Below are 21,716 nucleotides of genomic sequence, written 5' to 3' on the forward strand. Positions count from 1 at the left end.
TCCGCTCACCACAAAAATATTCCACACAGACCATGCATCCTGCTTACACTCACTCCATTTGTTTTCATGCAGGAGAAGCCTGCTCACATCAGCAGGGAGAGGTCCCATCCGGAGGTGGAGAAGCACACAATAGGCCCCACATTCACTTGAAGAGCATTCCATCGCGCTGACTGGTGAGGAAGTGGACTGTGCCTGCAGCGATGGTGAGGTTGGCGGTGAACATCCATGTGAGGATCCTGCGCCACATCATCCCTCAGTGAAAATGTGAGTGATCTCTCTCCTGCTTTTGACTCTGCTACCATGCACTAATTATCTCTACTTTGGTTCACAGGGAGCTCTGCCAAGGGACCGGCACCCTCAGCCAGCCAGTCCCTCAGCTCCACTCAGATCCTCACCTCCAGTCAAGAGGACACCTACTCCATTGAAAAGCTGGAAATAAACAGCCTGGAAGACCCTGTCACAGCACTTACCCACACCCTCCACCAGCGCAGAGACACACATCTCAGTGGGACCTAAATCTAGAGCAGGCCCACATTCACAATCTGGTGATCACCGCACAGGCATACGTCTACAGCAGAAGGAGGCAGGTTCAGCCGAGCTCCCCGGCACACAGAGACTGCTGGGGAAGAAGCATCTATGTGGTCTGAGTCAGGTGACGAGCCTCTGAATTTGGCCTTCCAACTCATCCTGGAGCGTCAGCAGAAGGTATAGGAACATCACACAGAGTGGCACAAGAGTCGGAGGAGTGCGTCAGCCTGCTTTCTGATGAAGTGGTGCCCACATGTGCGCGCATGGAGGTCTCCATGGGAGGGATGGAGGGATGGAGACCCTGGTCCAGCAGAATGCAGAGATGCGCACAGACTTGCACTCCATTGCGGTAGCCATGGGTGAATTCCTGCAGTGGCAACATGAGGGAGAAATGGGACATCTTGGCGTCTTTCTAGGTGCTCCTTCGCCTCAAGGACTCAGGCTGGGGCCATCAGGCACCCGATGGGAGAGGAGTGGCAGCTGGACACCCCTGGGTCATCTACTCAGAAATCTCAGAAGCTATCCTCTCCAAGTCCCCTTTACCCGTGACCCCTTCAACCTCGCCCTCTGTCACCACAGAGGGAGCAGCTGGCCCACTGGAGGACAGCCAAAGAAAGTAAGGGTCCTTAAGGTCTCAGCTCTCCAGAGGAGACATGCCGAAGTCATCAGAGGCAACAGGGCCAACCACTGCACAAGCTGTCTCCACCCCTCCTGTGGATGTCAGGGCAGCACCCAGAAGAAGTAGTAGGCCTAAAAAAGTTAAGAATTTCTTACAAGTGGTTGCACGGATGAGCAATTTTGTTACATTACAATCTGAAGATATATTCACCTTCACTGAATAACGTGTAATGGTGTCATTTAGCTTAATTTACCGGCATCGCGAGTCCTCCCCCCCACTCCCCAATTAGCAGTTCAGCTGCATGCAGCCGGACCACAGTGATTCTAGAGGGAGAAGTGCGTGAAAGGCAGAGCCTTTCGGAGCCTTGTGTGGAGTCTTCCTCCATACACTTAACTCAACGTCCCAAGCATTTTCCATGCTGCCTGCTGTGGTTCTCTTTCAGTTGTCCATCTGAGCTGACCTGCATCTTTGCTCATCCACTGATCACACTCCCATGCAGCACCTGTGTTGTCCAACACGAGGCTCCGCTCACATTTGATTTGAAAAACATGGTGGTGGTCAAGTTTCTGCTCAGCTTCCCCGTCCTCTCCCCTCCCCAGTCACCGATGTTCTTTCCCCCATCATTGTTGACCCCATCAGGCATCACCTTCCACCTCCCCACTGTCAGGCTCGAGGAGCTGAATGGCCTGCTCCTGTTCGTATATCATCTACCAACCAGAACCCTTTTCTTTCCAGGATGTGCAGGTGAACGTGCACGTTCCCTACCTTCCTAAGAATCCCACCCCCATCCACACTGACCTCCCTGACCTCCTCCTTCCCACTCCCAGAGTCTGTTTCTGCCTACTAGTCCCCACCAACTGCACTTGACAATCACCCTTCCAGCTCACTCTGCCCCCCTCTCATACTCACCATTCCCTCCTACCACACTCAACCTCAGTTCACTCTCCATGATGCAGTCATTAACTCCACATACCCCTCCCTTGCACATTCACCTGGACAACCCCCCCCACCCCATACTCCTTCCTCCACCATTACTCCCCTTTCCCCTTTGAACTCCTTCTTTCCCTGGACTCCTTCCTTCCCCTGGACTTCTTTCTCCCCCTTGCACCCCTTTCCCCCTCCAAACTCCTTCCCGCCCCCCTTGATTCCTTCCTCCCTCCAAACTCCTTCCCTTATACCGTTCTCCCCACTTATACCTACCTCCCCAGTTGCCACATTCTCCCCCGTTAAACCCTCCTCCCCTGTATTCCCCCCTCCCAACCTCAACCCGCCTTACACCTTTGTTTCCCTGCCCCCAACCTCACCCCCCTCCCCCGTACACTTTCCTCTCCCAGTCAAACCCAGACCCTCTTCTCGCAACCCCCCCACCCCGTACACCTTCCTTTCCCACTCAAAGCTGGACCTTCCTCTCCCCCACCTCGCCGATCATCCGCAGCAGCCCATGGCCAAGACCGTGACGTTCCAAAGCAGACCCGAGACATCAACAGAGACCTCCCACCTTCTGAGAGCTGCTTCACAGCAGAGCCATGTCCATGAGAATCTGCCCAGCATGCGATGCACATGTTCCTCCAGGGTCTGATAGCTGTAGGGCTCCAGCACCTTCTTTTCCTTGGATGTTCCCAATCTGTGCAAGGCCCTAACTGTAAGTCCTGACTTCTGCATGTCACACTTGTCCAGACATCTTCTAGGCTGTCGTGCTTTCCTGCTGGCGCAACGGTAAATCTGGTGTGCTGGGGCGATTCTGGTTGGGCCTTACTTTGCAACCCATTAGTGGGATGCAATGTGGGTTTACGCTGGACTCCAGCGGGATTGGTGTTCTGCCATGGCGAACACTATCGGATGATCCCATTCTGCTTTCACGCTGACATGAAACCAAATTTTGGCCTTCTCGCCATATTGTCCCCCCCATCTCCATAGAATCATAGAATGATACAGCACAGGAGAATGCCAATTATTCCATCATATATGACCTCTGCAATAGCTACCAGTTAGTCCCACTCCCCTGCCCTTTTCCTAGAGCTCTGAAATTTTTTCTCCTGCAAATATTCATCTAATTCCCTTTTGAAAGTTATTACTGATTTGGCTTGCAACACCCTTTCAGATAGTGCATTTCAGATCATAACAACTCAATGAATAAAAACATTTCTCCTCATCTTGCCTCTGGCTTTTCTTCCAATTGCTTTAAATTTATCTCCTTGGTTAACGACCCTTCTGCTTTCTCCTTATTTACTCCAACAAAAGCCCTCATAATTTTGAACACCTTTATTCAATCAAATGCCTGACAGGTCTCGGTAAGTCTGCCCCACTTACCTCTCCTGTGGGCCAACAGTGCTGCTCCTGGTGCTGGGCCTACTGCAGTCCCAGCTGTGGCCACCCCTTTCAGTGATGCTGCTGGGACTGACAAGCTACCAGTTATCTGATCGACCAGAAGCTCCTGGAGGAAGGACCTTCATCTTCAAAGGCTGAGGAACCCCAACGTCAGGCAGGTAAGAGCCCGATCGGGATTTAATCAGGGCTTCTGTAAGTGGCCGCGGCAGGGTTTCCAGTAGCTTACTGGCTGGTGGAAGGGGCCACTGCAGCTGCCGTTAAATTCAGCCTTGGATGTGTTGCCAAAGGGGTGAGACAACAATTAGAAGGCAAATTAGCCAGCCCATTTCTAGTGATGGCCTTAACAATGATCTTCACAGCTTAGTTGTCCACCTGTCTTCTTGATTGAGGAATCATGTGGGACCTGCCTGACATTGGGGTTCCTCGGTCTTTGAAGATGAAGATCCTTCCTCCAGGAGCTTCTGGTCGATCAGATGACTGGCAGCTTGTCAGTCCCAGCAGCATCACTGAAAGGGGTGGCCACAGCTGGGACTGCAGTAGGCCCAACACCAGGAGCAGCACTGTTGGCCCAGAGGAGAGGTAAGTGGGGCAGACTCACCGAGACCTGTCAGGAATTTGATTGAATAAAGGTGTTCAAAATTATGAGGGCTTTTGTTTAGAAATGGGGGAAGCAATTAAACAAAAATATGTCACTACTGAAAGGTTAGGACATCAAAAATGCTACATGGACATTTGCAGTAGCTTTAGACTTGGAACCTAAAGATACAACTCCAAATGGTTAAAACAGAAATGAGTACTACTGTATTCACATTTAGATGTGATTAGCACCGGCTGCCTAATACTTAACTATTTTATAATGTCAAGCTTGCCATGTACAGCAGCCATACTACTGCAACACATTAACAGAATATTATTTGAAGATTGAAAGTCATAAAAAGCCAAAATAAACTTAGAAATGCACTTTTTCTAATTCATTTTATATCCATAAGAGTGAAAAAATAGAAATTATTGTTTGATTACCCAAAGAGCACCAATGTTGAGTGGTGTAGAACAAGGAAGTTCCAGAATTTTAAAGCAACATGAACATTAAGTGAATCTTTCAATTCCTGGATATCCAGATTATTCTAGTTTTGACAAATTGTTTCAGATATTCTTTCACTTATGTGGAAGATCCTCATTAACATGTCAACACCACTGAAAACAAAAAAAATAAACAAATATAAGAGCAGTTTTGATGAGGAGCAATGTTTATAGGGAGTGCTGGTCAGAAAATTGTGGACTTGCAGACATTGATTTTCCATCTAGATTAATGGGTGGAAATGAGGGGGTTCAGAAGTATTATAGGAAGGATTTCACTAGAGAAAGTGCAGAGGAGAGTTACCAGGATGTTGCCTGGGCTGGAGAGTTTTAGTTATGAGGAGAGATTGGATAGACTGGGGTTATTTCCCCAGGAGAAGAGGAGATTGAGGGGGACATCATTGAGGTGTATAAAATTATGAGGGGCATAGATAGGGTAGACAGGAAAAAACTTTTCCCCTTGGTGGAGGGATCAATAACCAGGGGAGCATAGATGTAAGATAAGGGCAGGAGGTTTAGAAGGGATGTGAGGAAGAATATTTTCATCCAGAGGGTGGTGGGAATCTGGAACTCACTGCCTGAAAGGGTGGTAGAGGCAGAAACCCTCATAACATTTAAGAAGTATTTGGATGTACACTTGCGATGCCATGGCATACAAGGCTATGGGCCTAGAGCTGGAAAATTGGACTAGAATAGTTAGGTACTTGTTTGACCTGCGCAGACTCGATGGGCCGAAGTGCCTTTTTCTGTGCTGTAGACCTCTAAGATTCTATGTACAACTTCCTGGGGAGCTCTGCTCCTTAACATGGGTGTCCAATTGGGAATCAGTTCTATAAATTGTATGTTTTTTTTAAATCTAGCCATCTATCTCTATTACTAAAAAGATCAAATCTTCTATTATTTCCTGTTTCCATTTGGCCCGTTTCCAAGGAGACTGCAGAAAAGCAGGAGACCCTATCAGTGTGAAGTGAAGCTAATGTTGGATGACGTTGACTTACTCAGTGTCAGCATCCTTGCTCTGCCTTACTCAACTGTGTCTGCATCACAAAGTGCAAATACACTCAGCCTAAAGCTACTTTTAAATGAAATTTGCCCAAAATTCCTCAGGTCATAAATCATAGCAGTCACTCTGAGGTTATGCTTACCCGATGCTGACTTCATTGAACATTGTGGGAGCAACACTAGAGGACACTGGTGAGTGTGACCTCAGTATAACTACTGGAAAATCTAATGATTGCTTACCATTGGGAACAGGAATCACCCAGGGCCTCCGTTACTTCCACCTAATGGCCCACAGATGAGGACTGAATGATGATTGAAAATAACGATCTTCCTTTGCTTTGGTGTTCTGGCTGTGAACCCCATCTTGCGTGGCGCCTGTCTGAAGGCCAATTCACCTCATCTCATTTGGTATATCAGTTTCTAATAACTGTGTTAGGTCTCGACTGAGGTGGAGAAGCAGCAATTCCTTGGGGCAGAATTTTACATTCGGTATGTGGACACCCGCTCAACACGCCGGAATGTAAAATGACGTGCGATGATATTGGATGTGCTGCCCGACATCATCGTGAACTTGCACGATATTTTGTTCGGCGAGCGTGCGCCAGAGTCGGCTGTGCGCCTGCCGATAATTGAAAGGTCTATTAAGGCCATTAATAAGGTAATTGAGTTGAATTTTACGCTGCTTGTCCAACCTAACGGTTGGTGGCCTTTACGTTTTTTAGGAAACCTCATCCACGAGCGGGATGAGGTTTCCTAAAGCTAATTAAATAAAAACTTTCTTTTGAAAATAAAAACATGCCCCACCTCATGTGACACAGTCACAGTCACAGTCACATGAGGGTACATTTCATAAACTTTTTATTGTCTTCATTTTTTTTAAAAATAGCCCTTCAATCTACCTGAGGCAGCTCCGTGCCTCAGGGCGATTGAAGTGCTTTTTCGCGTGCATGTGCAAACTGCGTGCTAGACCCAATTTTCCATTCTCCCCTGCCCGCACAGGTAGTACGGTTACCGCTTGCGATCCACGCAGGGCGGGCTTTAATTGGCCTGCCCGTGTGAAATCGCAGTGTGGAGCCGATCACAGGCGGCGGTCGGACTGTCTGAAATTTTTTGTGCTGGAATTAGTGAAGAAAAAATTTGCTTTGAACCGCTTAAAGAACAGGCAGGCCAAAGTTGTTATTTAAAAATATGATGACTGCCCGTTTCCGCCAAGCCCGCCCGACGACTGGAAAATCCTGGCCCTAATGTAGGAGGTCACTGTCCTGGGGCTGCCCTCTGATATCCTTGGCCTTGTAATAATGAGATAGAGATTTCATCCCTTAATGGTTGACAAACAGTCCTGCAATTATCCGGAACCAGGTGTACATCATATTTTCAAACAACAACTTTGGCCTGCCTGTTCTTTAAGCTGTTCAAAACAAAGTGTTTCTGCACTAATTCCAGCACACAGAATTCTAGGCAATGGAGAAAGTCTGAAACAACAGTAAAGAACGGATAATTCAGTGGTTATGATCTGAAATTGCTGAATTGGTATGATATACAGCCAGTAGGCTGTCAAGTGCGTAATCGAAAGATGAGGTGTCATTCCTCAAGCTTCCGTTGAGCTTCATTGGAACAGTGCCTAGGTCAGAGTGGGACTGGGATGGAGAATTAATTCTCAGATCGTAGCTAGTGCTCCTATTTTTTTCAGACAGCTGGTGCTGGTAATGATTCTGTTGTTAGCATCTTTTGATTCTTTACTTGTCACATTAGCACCACCTTTTGCCTTGTACCAGCATTCTTTTTATCATTTAATCTCCTAACTTACACACTATCACAGGTCACCCCTCTTGTTTTTCTCTCCCCTTCGCCATTTCCCTAACTTGAAAACTGTTATACCTCTTAAGTTTCCATGATAAAACACCATCACTGATGCTACCTGAAATGTTAGGTATTTCAGATTTCCAGCATCTGCAGTATTTTGTTTCTGTATTCCAAAATTTCTCTGTCTAAATCTCTCTATTTCAACTACAGTTTCTACCTGGGTAGGGGTTGGGGATTTCACTTCTGCCTCTTCATCTTCATGTACAAACACAGGATTGATGACTTGTTGATGCGGCTCTATTTCTTCGGGTCTTCCTGTTAAAATTACACATATTTACAGTATAATTAAGTTCCTCTTTTTAAAAGTGAGTAGGAAAAAAATCTTATGTTATCTGCTACAGACATATTAATAAAGGAGGAAGGGTGAAAGCCAACTTACTTTCATTAGCCACATAATTTGCAGGAAAGTAGCCCTGTTTTCCATTGGCTAGGCGACCAAACCACCAGCTCGCATTATCTTTGTACAGCACTTGGATAATGTCATAACGCTGGATGGTTAGCTCATCTGATCGATTCGCTGTGTAGTCATAAAGAGCTACGACCTAAAGGAGAGATAAGACCGCCACAGTTTTATCACAACTATGCCACAGAGAGAAACCCCTAAGACTAACTTCCTCCTGCAGCAGGGCAGCTGAAACCAAAGCTGCAGTATGGTAAGACTTGAGGCTGTCTAAGGGTTTTGATGATGGGATCAGAGGTGGTGGGAACGTAGCAGGAGTTATGAGATAAAGGACTGTGGGATTCAAGAGATGGTTAAACCATTCAACACTGCTAAGATTAGTTTACAACAGCTGCTGTTGTATTAATGATCTTATTAAACAAAGATTGTAGCTTCACCTGCACATGTTGAGAATTTTAATGCCAAAACTCTTGAGCATAAAACCAACCTGCATTTTTCTACTAAATGTTCTTAGACAATGCCACAGACATTTTAATTGATAAACCATATTTTCAAATTTAAAAACACTATAGAGAAAAAAAAACTGTTGTAATATGCTGGAACAGATGTCGTCATTTTCCACTGTTACTGATCAAACAGCTTTGATCAAAATATAAGAAGTTAACTCTTTGAAGATTATAGCACCAAAAAAATTTAAATACATCTTTAACTTCTTCAGAGAACATTGTTAAGTTAGTTTTGTAATTCTATAGATTTATCCATCTCTACTATTTGTAAGTATATATTTTTTTTGCAGCTGTGACATGGTTAAAAAATGGTATACACCGAAAGCTACAGAAGCATTCAGTACTCAAAAGGTTAATTTCCAATCACAAACTGATACATTTTGGAAAGTTTGAGTGGGATTTTTTTACTGCTATTAATATCTTGCAAAGACGAGTTATGTGGCAGCTGTACATTAAATTATCAATGTGAGGAAACACTGTCATATTGAAAGTACCTGCAATATAAAAATCAGCACAATACCAAATAGTCTGGAAATAGGAGACACTTCTGAATTCAATACAGAGTATTTTTAAAAATTCTCTTCAATTTTCTTTTTTTTTAAATAACGTTCTTCTCCCACCCCATTTCCCCACCCACAAAGTTTAGTAATTTTCTTTTTAGGTTCTCCCAAACCAGGCTGAGAGGGCAGGCTACAGAGCGATTTCTCTCACGTCTGTGCCACTGCTGTTCTTGAGCTGGCTGCTGTGAGCTGTGCAGGAAAGAGGCCCATCTTTATTGGAGGGGGCCTATCTTCCAACCTCTGCCTCTTTCAACAGTAACACTGAAATTGTAAATTTATCATGAGAAATGTGTAGATTTCTACAATTACCAGTGGCATAGGATATTTGAAGATAAATAATGCACTGTCATTGTTTTTTAACTTTCAAAATAGATGGTATGTAAATAACAATGGTTGAATGGATTTCCCCTCCCACAATCAAAGCTACCTCAACCACGTACAATACTTCTGGTAACTAAACAGGAGCTAAATGGGAAGGTTTATTTTGGTACATTTGCTTACAAGCATTACAAATATCTGGTCTATGAAAGTACTTTTGAGTTTCTTGTTTTGGTTCATCAATGTGTCAATCACAGTAAAAACATAAATGCCAAAAGTCAGTGTTTTATGCTGACAGCATTTTAGGCCCCTTATACATGACAAAGTTTACTAAAATTCAGCACTGACTCCACCTCTCTCCCCTCAGCAGTGCTCCTACTGCTAATGGAAGTGATAGATGGCAATTCTTGTGAGAACCAGAAATAGTGTGCAGTGGTTGAAATAACCTGGGTGCAATGTTAAGAACAGACGGGAAGACAGGAAAAAAGGGCAAATGGAAAGCAAAAGGAAGAGGATGGATACAAGAAATGGCGTTTTGGGAGTAACCAATTTCTATTCCACAGCAAAGAAAGAAAATAATCTTGAAAGTAGAGAAAAGGCAGCTTCAGATTTCCAACATTTTGCAGCTGATGGACCAAAAATATCGGAACAATTAAAATTGGAACATGCTGTTGATACGATCCGCCACTCTTTGGGATGTACGGCCTATATACTGAGCATCACACTGATACTGAAATTCATATACCACATTACTCATTTGTGTGATAGGCAGAACATCTTCTTGATTTCATGGCAGCATCCTGTTAGTGGCGAATGCTACTCGTGTTGCTACTGCATAGTAGTTGCTCAAATTTTTGAGATACCTTGCCTTTCCTGACGGATGCATGTCCCAGCCGCTGTTCATAATGGACAAGGTACAGAGCATACCCAACTAGCCCATGCTTGCAAAACTCAAAACACATTGTCCAATATGAGATGTGACTCTGCAATTGGACAACATTTGCTAAATAATCCTCAGTGCGCTAAGAGATTCATTGCCAACCAATTTAAGATTGTCATTCAGGATCGCATTTGCGTGTACTGGAAGCTCCACATATTAATACATAGGGCCCTGTTCTTTCCAGACAGAAAGAACATGTACACACAAGTGACAGCCATTCGCTGACTCATTCCTCAGGGCAATTCCTTGACCAATCAGGGTCAAGCTATCTGGTTTTAATTTCAAACAATGCTTGGCAGTTAACTGTCAGTCACCATCACTGGTGCATTCTTCATGGCAACAGCTTTACCAGATTCCACTTGCTAACCAATCAGCACTCTCTTCTCATATGGTATAACTTGTAGTTTTCCCATTATATTGGTATTCTTGCAAAGTGTCCTGATGAGTGCAAGAAGAAAAGTTTCAACATGTCTCTTTTTTTCAGCAAAACTCAAGTTCTGTACAACTAAATGACTATTTAAAATATCTTTTCAAATCTTGAAATATATAATGTCTGAAAAGTATTATGAGTGACAATACTTGTAACATTATTATGGTCAAAAGTCAAAATAAAAACATATTTATCGTAATGTTTCCCAATCAACTAACAAATCTCTGAACATGAACAGAAAATGATAGAAATACATAATAAGTTAGTCAGCATCTGTGGAGAGAGAACAAGAGTTAACATCTTACAGTCTGTACTCAAGGTCACTTGTCTCAGTAGATTGAATTTCAGCAGTCCTCAGCCTGATTTCTGAAACAACTGAGCATATGTTCAGTCATGAGCTGCATATATACACACTTGCTCCAAATGCAAATTTGAAAATAAGTGGCAAACAATGTCCCTCATACAACCCTGCAGGGGCCAACTAAATAATAATACATTCTCTACTTTGTTATTATCCCGTGTCTCTAACTTTTTGTCGTTTTCTCCCTTCACAGCTATTTCACTAGAACGTTGACTAACACTGTGAATGAAAATTATCCCAGAATTCATAGTAGGAGAGAGTCCTTTATTAAAGCTATATTGAAACTACCTTACCTGCATAACTCTCTTGATTTATCTCACTCTTCAGCTGGAGAATTAGCAGCACAGTTCAAATACACAGGCACAGTGAAGCCCAGTGAAATTAATGTGACTGTTAGCACCCATGTGAAATTCACAACAAATGCAGGAGAATATGTAAGATTGCTTCATAATGTGGCATTACGTGACAGAAAAATGTCTTATCTCAGAGGGCAAAACTGACATTGTCAACATGTTCTGTTTGATTTAGTGTTCCTATTGAAGTATCACAGTGCAGCAAGCCAGCTTTGAGTAATTTTGTAGCCCAGGCTTTAGCGTACATGCCAACAATGAGTGCGTCAACCCAAACGCCAACATGCTCACTTTCCACAGGAAAAAGCATCTGTTTTCATTGAGAATGGAGATGGCTAGTGGCCAGATCTGTTGGAAGACTGGACTGCTTGTTAGAACCAACTAGATGCTACCTTCTCCTAATTTGGTTACAAATTGAGCCGGAAAATGTGGTGATGGCTTCTAAGACTCTCAGTTACAGTGCACTTATAAGGTCCAGGCTTTTGCTCCCGGGTAGGCTGCGCAGCGTTGAGAGAATTTCTGACTCCGCGTACTCGATCTTCAAAAATGGCTGCCCAGTTGTTGGATTTTCAGTCCAGGCGTGTGGGCTGGATTGGAAATCAAGGCAGGTGACCCCAGAAGAACTGAGGAGGCTGCCGGGTGTGGAGGCAGGCTGGGTGTAAGTTTAAAAATAAAACATGAAACACATGTCCAACTTTCACCTCTCTCATATTCCCCATGCCCCATTCATGCCAACCCATGGCTCCCCATGCCAAGCTATGCCCCAAACAACCCCTATGACCCCTCATACCCTGCATGCCAAGGAACGCCCCACCATCCACCCCCATGGCTCCTCATATCCTCTATGCCAACCTATGGCCCTCCACCCACTACCCTTTGCCCTTACACCTACCATGTCAACTCACCGCCTATCCACCATGGGCAGACCTCAGGACCAGGCAAAGATTAGCTAAAATATAATTCTATAAAATAACATCCTAAGTGTTTATTGCAAACTTCACTATATTGAAAAAAATCACTCATTTATAAAAAAAATTTACATCATACATTTCTTCAACTAAATAAAGCCTTATAATAACAAACATGTCATTCAAGTGCACAATCCCTTATAACAACATTCATTGGAATTCATAGACTGACATCAAAGAGTCTATGGCCACTTGTGGCTGTCAATCAAGCTGTGAAATGGCAGGCACCCTACTGTGATAAAGGATGGTTGTGAAATCAGTTATGCAGCACTAATCCAGTAATGGATGCAGTCAGGTTTATATCAACAGACAGAATGAAATAGCAAGCAATCTTTTTTTTTTAAACATGGGCATTTTTTCAATAAATTAAAGAATAGGACTTTTAAATGCCTTGACAGTTTGACAACACGATTTGATAGGTCCTCCTGACATCTTTGACAGCTCCCTTTGAAAGGACCTCTTGACATTTTGACAGGTCCTCTTGACAGCTCTCTTTGACTCTTAACAGGTGCTTCAGGCAGTTTTGACAATTGATTTTGACACATCTATTGACAATTCCAATGAGCTTGACAATAATGAGTTTATGCACATTTATGCCTACTTCTAACAATTCCAAGGGTACCTGACCTACTCCAAAGGTAGCCCAGGACCAGATCCAAAGGGTCCTAGCTATCCAATTGAATTCACAAAGTTCAGACCTGCTCTTACCAGGTCTAAACTGCACACTCCAAGGCTACCAAAATCCCACTTCAGTGGAGGCAGCTCTTGATTTAAATGGCCAGTTGCTTACATAAAATGCGCAGTTATGAAATGCATCCTGTCCATTCCCACCACGGTGAAAATGGAAAATGCCCTGTTTGGGGGCAGAATTTACAATTTTCAGGCAGTTCTGCTATTTTTGCCACGTTGGAGGGGCTCTCTGCCATGGTGAAAATGTGAGCCTTAAGTGTTTGTCCCCAAAAGTCATATATAACAATTAAGTTGCAAAAAAGCAGCTTGTAAAAACTTTCAATTTGCTCAGGAGAACTTTTCTGGGACATATCCAGTTGTCTTATGTGAAGGATTACTTACTTAGGGCTGGTTACATCTGCTTTTTTGAGATAAGGAAGATGTCCTCTATAACATCTATGCATTAACTGACATTTGGTATAGTCAATTTTACATTTAAAAAATTGTTATGGTATTTTGGATTTTACTACAGGATACTATTTGGATAGGTGATACAGGCTACTGGCCTATTTATGGGTGAGTTCCGTAACTTTGAAAGCTATTGGTATTTGCGTACAAATGGTGGAGGCTCCTTTGGTACCATGAGGTAACTAGGAAGAGATTGGTTGATACTTATTTGTCAACATTCACACAGGAAATGTGAGGAGTGACTTTATTAATCCATAAGGGATTATAGTTACCATGCTGGAAGCAGGTCCAATTGATAGCACAAAATTTAATAGCCTTGTGACTGGACAATGATAAAGCACTTTTAAAAAAAAAAGCACATAATGGTTTTTATTTGCACTACAAGAGATCTTTTTGACAGGGTCAACAAAGATTTGAGATTATTGATGGTGATAAGAGACAAAGGAATGTTATATGAACAAGTATGAACTCGTCTGTTATTAGTAATAGCAAATTCTGGCCTTCACTTTGAAAACAGAAAGGCAAAATCTTTCCGTGGGCTTTGGGACCCTGACCACGTTGGGACTGCATGGGGGTCCTGAGCCCGCAAGTCAGGAGCCAAACCAGGGGAACTAATTGGCTACCTCCGGGCCCATCATTGAATTAAGGATGGCAGGTGGGGTCCCAGTGCTGCAGGCCCAATCAGAGTCTCAGGAGAGACTCCTCTAAAGGGAGAGGTGGATGAAACTGAGGCAGGTAGGATATCTCAAAATGGAGGTGCCTTCGGAGGCACAAATTTAAACTATAAATTTAGAGGGGCCAAACAGGCATGCCCTTCAGAGCATAGGGGAAACCCCTTCTGCGGCAGCTTTTAGGCTGCAGGTCCAGCCTTTGCTGCTGGTGGCCCTCTCTTTGGGGACTGGAGCTTCTGGTTCCACTGACCACCCCCAGTCCCCTCAGAGAGGCTGCCTCCATTAAGGCTGCTCTGCTGCTGGAAAAATGCTGGAGGGCCCTCTGAATTGCCCCTAATTGGGGCTTTAATTATTTAAATTGACTGACCCCTCTGTTCAGCAGATAGCCGATCTGCATCCTAACCCAAACCTGGGAAACTTTCCATGTAGCAAGAATGTGTCAGGAGACCATCTCTACATGGCTCCCCACTATTTTCTGAGAAACCCCCTCCCCTCTCATCATGCAGTCTCCAAGCCTGCCATCCTGGGACGTGGAAAATTCTACCCAAAATGTTCGAAATGCATATCAGGCTGCCACTTTCTTGGAGCTCCGACCTAATGTTTTTTTGGGTTAAGGTTCTGATTCAATTATAACTTAATCTCTTCCGAAGCAACTTAAAAATAAAAAAATTGACTTAAAATATTGGAAAATTAATCAAATAGTTTCAAAAATCAATACTTTCGAGGAGGAAATGCCTTGAGACTTCCTAGAAAATAAATCCTTCAATAATTGCTATTGGGCAGAGGTGCATGTCAAAAATTTATGTTCCTTGAATGTTCTACTTCGCCTTTAAAAGTGACAGAAAGTTTGGTAAACCTGCAGTTTAAGTTGCAACATGAAGACTCATTGCACTTCTCGCATTCCTATTTGTTTTCATATACTGTAGGCATTTTTTTTTTGTTGTTTTGAATTTTTTTATTCGTTCATGGGATGTGGTTAGTCCAGCATTTATTATCCATCCCTAATTGCCCTTGTTTACCACTATGCCACCACCTCCCTTAATTGCTAGCTTTTGAGGGATGTGCTGCCTTTTTGAAGCTGTTGGACAGTTTCTGCCAATTCTGGGTTAGCATACTAGACTTACCTGGCTAAAGGATAATACTTTGTGGAACCAATATAAAATTCAAGTAATTTTTGAAAGATAATGCATCAGTGTGACATTAGTCATATACCTGATGTATTAAGTTTGTGCACTGATCAGTCTTGTACTTGGCAATGTTAATTATTACATAGTTAAGCTGATGATTTAGGGGAAAGTCCAGTGATGGAAAGGTACAAAAAAAAACCCATAAGTGCCAAATGCTTACTTACAGTTTCTTCCACTGGTGCATTGGAATCAGCTTCTACTTTGATTGAGGATATTAAAGGATTTGCACAAGTCTAAAGAAAAGGAAAATTACATTAAAAAGCTGAATGTACACTCTTAGGTATATCAGAAAGCTAATTTCTAGCTATCCCAATACAATGCACTTCTTTATAGAGGAGATTTTCTTCACTTTGAAGACATTGGTAACTGTTTTAGTTTATTGAATGTGTTTCAATTAATATTTTGTGTTGGAAATGATGTCAGAGGATTAATAATGCCATTAAAAACATTACCTTTGCATTTAATAACCTTAAAAAAAACCTGATCTACTTTTTTTCAATCACTGAATGAGAAGAATCCTCCCTATAAAGCTGGATTAAACTTTACCACTATCGTCCATGAATATGATAGTTAATTAGAATTTTCTCTCTCTAATCCAGAGCCAAGTATGGTGCATTATACATAGGTGACAGAATCTTAGAACGGTTACAGCACAGGGAGGAAGTCATTTGGTCCATCATGTCAGTGCTACCTCTTTGCCACAGCAATTCAGCTAGTGGCATTCCCCTGCCTTTTCCCAGTAACCCTGAAAATTTATTCTCGAATTCCCCTTTGAAAGCCATGATTGAACCTGCCTCCACCACACTCTCAGGTAGTGCATTCCCGGTCCTAATCACTCGCTGCTTTAAAAAAAGGTTTTCCCCCCATGTTGCTGTTGCTACTTTTGCCAATCACCTTAAATCAATGGTTTCTGATTTTCCACCCTTCTGCCAACAGTAACAGTTCCCCCCATCTACTCTGTCTAGACCCCTCAAGATTGTGCACAATCAACAGGAGAGGTTCCAGACTGGATGTGGAGTTCTGGACTTCAAGATCCTCACTCCATTCGACAGTCTTGCGTTGGAGCTGGCCTGAGAGGACGTGCACCATCCCTGCGGCACTGGTCAGGTCGGCGACAAGCATCCACATCAGGATCTTGCACCAGATCATCCCTCTGTCAACTCTACTCTGAGCCCATTGTTCCATGTGTAACGCGGCTGTCAAGCACGAATAATCTCCAATCTCCTAGGCACATCTGTCATGTCGCCCTCAGGCAACCTTGACCCCGATCCCAGCATCAAGAGCATCTTGGATGAGAACCCTGAGGGCAGCACTGTTGAAGACAGGTCACGTCACTCACCCACACCCTCCACCAGTGCAGCGACATGCACCTCGGTGGGACCTTGATGTAGAGTAGCCTCAGGTTAACAATCTGGTAAGCATTGCACACAATCTGTTTCACAGTAGGCAGAGGCTGGGACATCTGAGGTTGCCAGCACTCGGAGGATTGTTGGAGGCAAGGGGTCTGCTGAGTATGAGTCAGATGATGAGCCTCTGGACTCAGTCCTCAATCAGCTCACCGCCACCTTCTCAAGGGAAACTAGGGATGGGCAATAAATGCTGGCTCAGCCAGCAAAACCCGCATCCCACGAATTAGTAAAAAAAATTGTTGGAGCTGCAAAGACGATCACGGGAACATTGGGAAGGGATGTCTGTTGCATTCCTCAGATTGCAAGGGATGAGGGAGGAGTCCGTCCACCTTCAGTCTGATATGATAGCGCCAGCATGCCGATGCACCGAGGTTGACACTGGCAGGGTGGCGGCTGCCATGGAGACCTTGGTCCAGGACAATGGTCCTGCACTGCTGCGTGGGCTGAACTCCATCGCTGACACCATAATGGGCCTCCAACGGTGTCAACACGAGAGGGGTGTGGGGCAGCTCCATCTCACTCCATCTTCCCCCTCTCCTCAAGAAGTCAGCCAGGGACCATGGGACCACCAATAGGGAGGAGGACCAGAAGCACAACACCCCGGGGCCATTCACCCAGGTGACTCCGGGAATATCTGGCCGCTACAAATCCCCTCATCCTGTCACCCCATCATCTCCAGCTCCACAGGCTGAGGAGGGTGCACCTGGCTGACAGCAGGACACCCAAAGCAGGCCAGGGCCCTCCAGGTCTCAGCCCTCTAAAGGATGGCCACCAAAGTCATCACAGACAACAGGGCATAGAGGTCAGCAGGCTGCCTCCACCTCCACTGTGGATGTTGAGGGAGCACCAAGATGTAGCAGCAGGGTTATGAAGGTTAAGATGTAACTCTTATGAGTTAAAACCAATTAAACTAAATTAACAAAAGTGGGATAAATCAGGCACAGCCCCTAATTCAGGTCAGCTGTAAAACCAAGAGCAAAGTTTAAAGGGAATTTACAGACATTAAACCAAAATGTGATTAAAGGGGTCGATAAAGCACTCCAGTCCCCACGGTGCCCACCGAGCACGGAAGGCCTCGAGAGTGCCAGCAGACACCGCGTGCTCCCTCTCCAAAGACACCCGGCCGCGAACGTAGCCGCGGAAGAGGGGAAAACAATCGGGCGGGACTCCCCCGTCAATTGCCCGCTGCCTAGACCTGTTAATAGCCAACTTGGCCAGGCCCAGGAGCAGGTTCGCGAGGAGGTCCTCCTCCTTCCCGACCCCCTTCCGCACCAGGTGTCCATAGATCAGGAGCGTGGGGCTGAAGTGCAAACAAAACATTAATAAAAGGTTTCTCAAATAACTAAAAAGGGAGTGCAGCCTACCACACCCTATATAAGCATGGTCCACGGACTCCACAAGACCACAAAAAGGGCAGGTGTCCTGGGAGTCCGTGAACCTATGCATCCTTCGATTATAAGGGATGCTGCATGCAACACCCTCCAACCCAGGTCCCCGATAGAAAGGGGGAGGACACCTCAGTAGAGGGCCTCCCATCGGGGGCCTTCGCCGCCGAACGGCAACAAGGCACGCCAGGGCGTGTCCGGGCGGCGGACAAGGGCGAGAAAATGGAAGGTGTGCAGCAGTAGTCCGTACAAAAAGCTCCTCCGTGCCGTGCCAAAAGGCACAGAGGGCATGTTTCTGAGGCGGCTCATATTGCGGGGCACCAGCACCCCAGGGAGGGTTCGGGGCTTGGGGCCAATGTGGAATTCTGTCCGAACAGGGGAACGTTCAGACGGAAGACCACCGCGCACCTGGGCCACCTCAAGACCTAAAATAACATTGGGTCCGAGCACGACTGTTCTCAGGTCTTGAATGGCATTGGCTGCGAAAGGTTAAGATGTAACTCTTGTTGAGTTAAAACAGTTAAACTAAATTAACAAAATTAGGATAAATCAGGCACAGCCCCTAATTTAGGTCAGCTGTAAAACCAAGAACAAAGTTTAAAGGAAACTTAGAAACTTTAAACCAAAATGTGATAAAAGGAGTCAATAAAGCACCCCAGTCCCCGCGGTGCCCACCGGGCACTGAAGGCCTCGAGTGTGCCAGCAGACACCGCGTGCTCCCTCTCCAGGGACATCCGGCCGCGAATGTAGCCGCGGAAGAGGGACAAACAATCGGGCGGGACTCCCCCGTCGATCGCCCGCTGCCTGGACCTGTTAATGGCCAACTTGGCCAGGCCCAGGAGCAGGTTCACGAGGAGGTCCTCCTCCTTCCCGACCCCCTTCCGCACTAGGTGTCCATAGATCAGGAGCGTGGGGCTGAAGTGCAAACAAAACATTAATAAAAGGTTTTTCAAATAACTAAAAAGGGAGTGCAGCCTACCACACCTATATATGCATGGTCCACGGACTCCACAAGACCGCAAAAAGGGCATATGTCCTGGGAGTCCGTGAACCTATGCATCCTACGATTATAGGGGACTGCTGCATGCAACACCCTCCAACACAGGTCCCCGATAGAAAGGGGGAGGACACCTCCGTAGAGAGCCTCCCATCGGGGGCCTCTGCCGCCGGGCGGCGGACAAGGGCGAGAAAATGGAAGGTGTGCAGCAGCAGTCCATACAAAAAGCTCCTCCGTGCCGTGCCAAATGGCACAGAGGGCATGTCCCCAAGGCGGCTCATATTGCGGGGCACCAGCACCCGAGGGAGGGTTCGAGGCTTGGGGCCAATGTGGAATTCTGTCTGAACAGGGGAACGTTCAGACGGAAGACCATCGCGCACCTGGGCCACCTCGAGATCTAAAATAACATCGGGTCCGAGCACTACCGTTCTCAGGTCTTGGATGGCATCGGCTGCGAAAGGTTAAGATGTAACTCTTTCGAGTACAAACACGTTGCCATCTGTTTCAGATGAAGTTACATTGTTTCATAGTTATCCATTGTGAGATTTGAACTCTTGATCTTGGGGTTACAAACCCAGTACCATAACCACTTGGCTATTTAGGCCAAGCCCTTAAAATGTAACTCTTTTGAGTTAAAACCAATAAAACCAAATTAACAAAATTGGGATAAATCAGGCACAGCCCCTAATTCAGGTCAGCTGTAAAACCAAGAACAAAGTTTAAAGGAAACTTACAAACTTTAAAGCAAAATGTGATTAAAGGGGTCAACAAAACACCCCAGTCCCCGTGGTGCCCACCGGGCACGGAAGGCCTTGAGAGTGCCAGCAGACACCGCATGCTCCCTCTCCAGGGACATCCGGCCGCAAATGTAGCCGCGGAAGAGGGATAAACAATCGGGCGGGACAACCCCGTCAATCGCCCGCTGCCTGGACCTGTTAATGGCCAACTTGGCCAGGCCCAGGAGCAGATTCACGAGGAGGTCCTCCTCCTTCCCGACCCCCTTCCACACCGGGTGCCCATAGATCAGGAGCATGGGGCTGAAGTGCAAACAAAACATCAATAAAAGGTTTTTCAAATAACTAAAAAGGGAGTGCAGCCTACCACACCCTATATATGCATGGTCCACGGACTCCACAAGACCACAAAAAGGGCATGTGTCCCGAGAGTCCGTGAACCTATGCATTCTCCTATTATAGGGTCTGCTGCATGCAACACCCTCCAACCCAGGTCCCCGATAGAAAGGGGGAGGACACCTCTGTAGAGGGCCTCCCATTGGGGGCCTCCGCCGCCGAACGGCAACAAGGCACGCCAGGGTGTGTCCGGGCGGCGGACAAGGACGAGAAAATGGAAGGTGTGCAGCAGCAGTCCGTACAAAAAGCTCCTCTTTGCCGTGTCAAAAGGCACAGAGGGCATGTCCCCGAGGCGGCTCATATTGCGGGGCACCAGCACCCGAGGGAGGGTTCGGGGCTTGGGGCCAATGTGGAATTCCGTCCGAACAGGGGAACGCTCAGACGGAAGACCACCGCGCACCTGGGCCACCTCAAGACCTAAAATTACATCGGGTCCGAGCACGACCGTTCTCAGGTCTTGGATGGCATCGGCTGCGACCTGGACACTCACAGACGCGCAATGCGCCAACTCCTGCGGGAGCATCCAGCCCAGTCCTCCGCCACCCAGCATGTCCCCGATCCTAGTCACCCCTGCGGCCACAGCCCTCCTCTCCACCAACCACTGAAAGGGACGGAGGGGCGGATTCCTGAGCAGCGGCTCTCTGACGATAGCCGCTACTCCTGACGGGGGAGAGCTGCGTCGCGAGGCGACCATGTTCCAGACTTTGATCAGGTCCTGGTAAAAGACAGGCAACGCCTGCAAGGAGCCACCGAGGCCCCTCTGTTCTATAAACAGGAGCTGCACGTCATAATTCAGGCCATGCACCTGACGGAAGAAATACGTCGTCAGGACACACCATCTAGGAGGAGGCTCGACGTAGAGGTATCGCTGCAGGGTCTGAAGGCAGAAAGTCGCCACCTGTGTGCGTAGGCACATTAGCGCCTGACCACCCTCCCTAAGCGGGAGACTCAGAACCTCAGCAGCGACCCAGTGCAATCTTTTGTCCCAGAAGAAGTCGACTAACAATTTCTGGATTCTTGTGACAAAGTCTGGGGGAGGGGTCAAAGTGACCAGCCGATACCACAACATGGCGGCGATCAGCTGGTTTATGACCAGAACTCGACCTCGGTAAGATAGCACTGGGAGCAGTCCTGTCCAGCGCCGAAGGCGAGCGGTGACTTTCGTCTCCAGTTCCTGCCAGTTTGCCGGCCAGGATTCCTCAGCAGGGCAAAGATGGACCCCCAGGTAGAGGAGGCTGGTCCTGCTCCAGGTGAAAGGCCTGAGCTCCTTGGGTAGGGGATCCATCTGCCACTGACTGACCAGGAGTCCAGAACATTTACCTCAGTTGATCCTGGCAGAAGAAGTGGCAGAGTAGACCTCCTGGCACTCGCGCATCCTCTGCAGGTCAGCCGGGTCACTAAACATAAGGAGCATGTCATCGGCGTAAGCCGAAAAAGCTGCTATCAGTAAAGCTGTCAGATTGTCATAATTGGAGGGAAATCTACCATCGTTAATCATTCTGTCTTATAACTCTTTTGAGCACTTGCTCCTTTGTAACTCTTTCGAGTAC

General features: G+C 46.1%; 1 protein-coding gene across 4 annotated transcripts in view; it reads right to left on the reverse strand.

The window, feature by feature from the left end:
- ahi1 (Abelson helper integration site 1) overlaps window positions 1–21,716 on the reverse strand; it is a 284,978-nt gene that overhangs the window by 11,419 nt on the left and 251,843 nt on the right. For 3 of the 4 annotated variants that reach the window (XM_041188744.1, XM_041188742.1, XM_041188743.1), the window contains 3 exons: window positions 15,410–15,478; window positions 7,797–7,959; window positions 7,575–7,672 (listed from right to left, as the gene is read on the reverse strand). In XM_041188744.1, the coding sequence (XP_041044678.1) occupies window positions 7,575–7,672; window positions 7,797–7,959; window positions 15,410–15,478 (330 nt within the window). Of the gene's footprint in view, window positions 1–7,574; window positions 7,673–7,796; window positions 7,960–15,409; window positions 15,479–21,716 lie in introns of those variants that run through there. The other variant, XR_005943129.1, reaches the window with a different exon arrangement.

This window comes from Carcharodon carcharias, chromosome 5, assembly GCF_017639515.1.
Source record: "Carcharodon carcharias isolate sCarCar2 chromosome 5, sCarCar2.pri, whole genome shotgun sequence".
NCBI lineage: Eukaryota > Metazoa > Chordata > Chondrichthyes > Lamniformes > Lamnidae > Carcharodon > Carcharodon carcharias.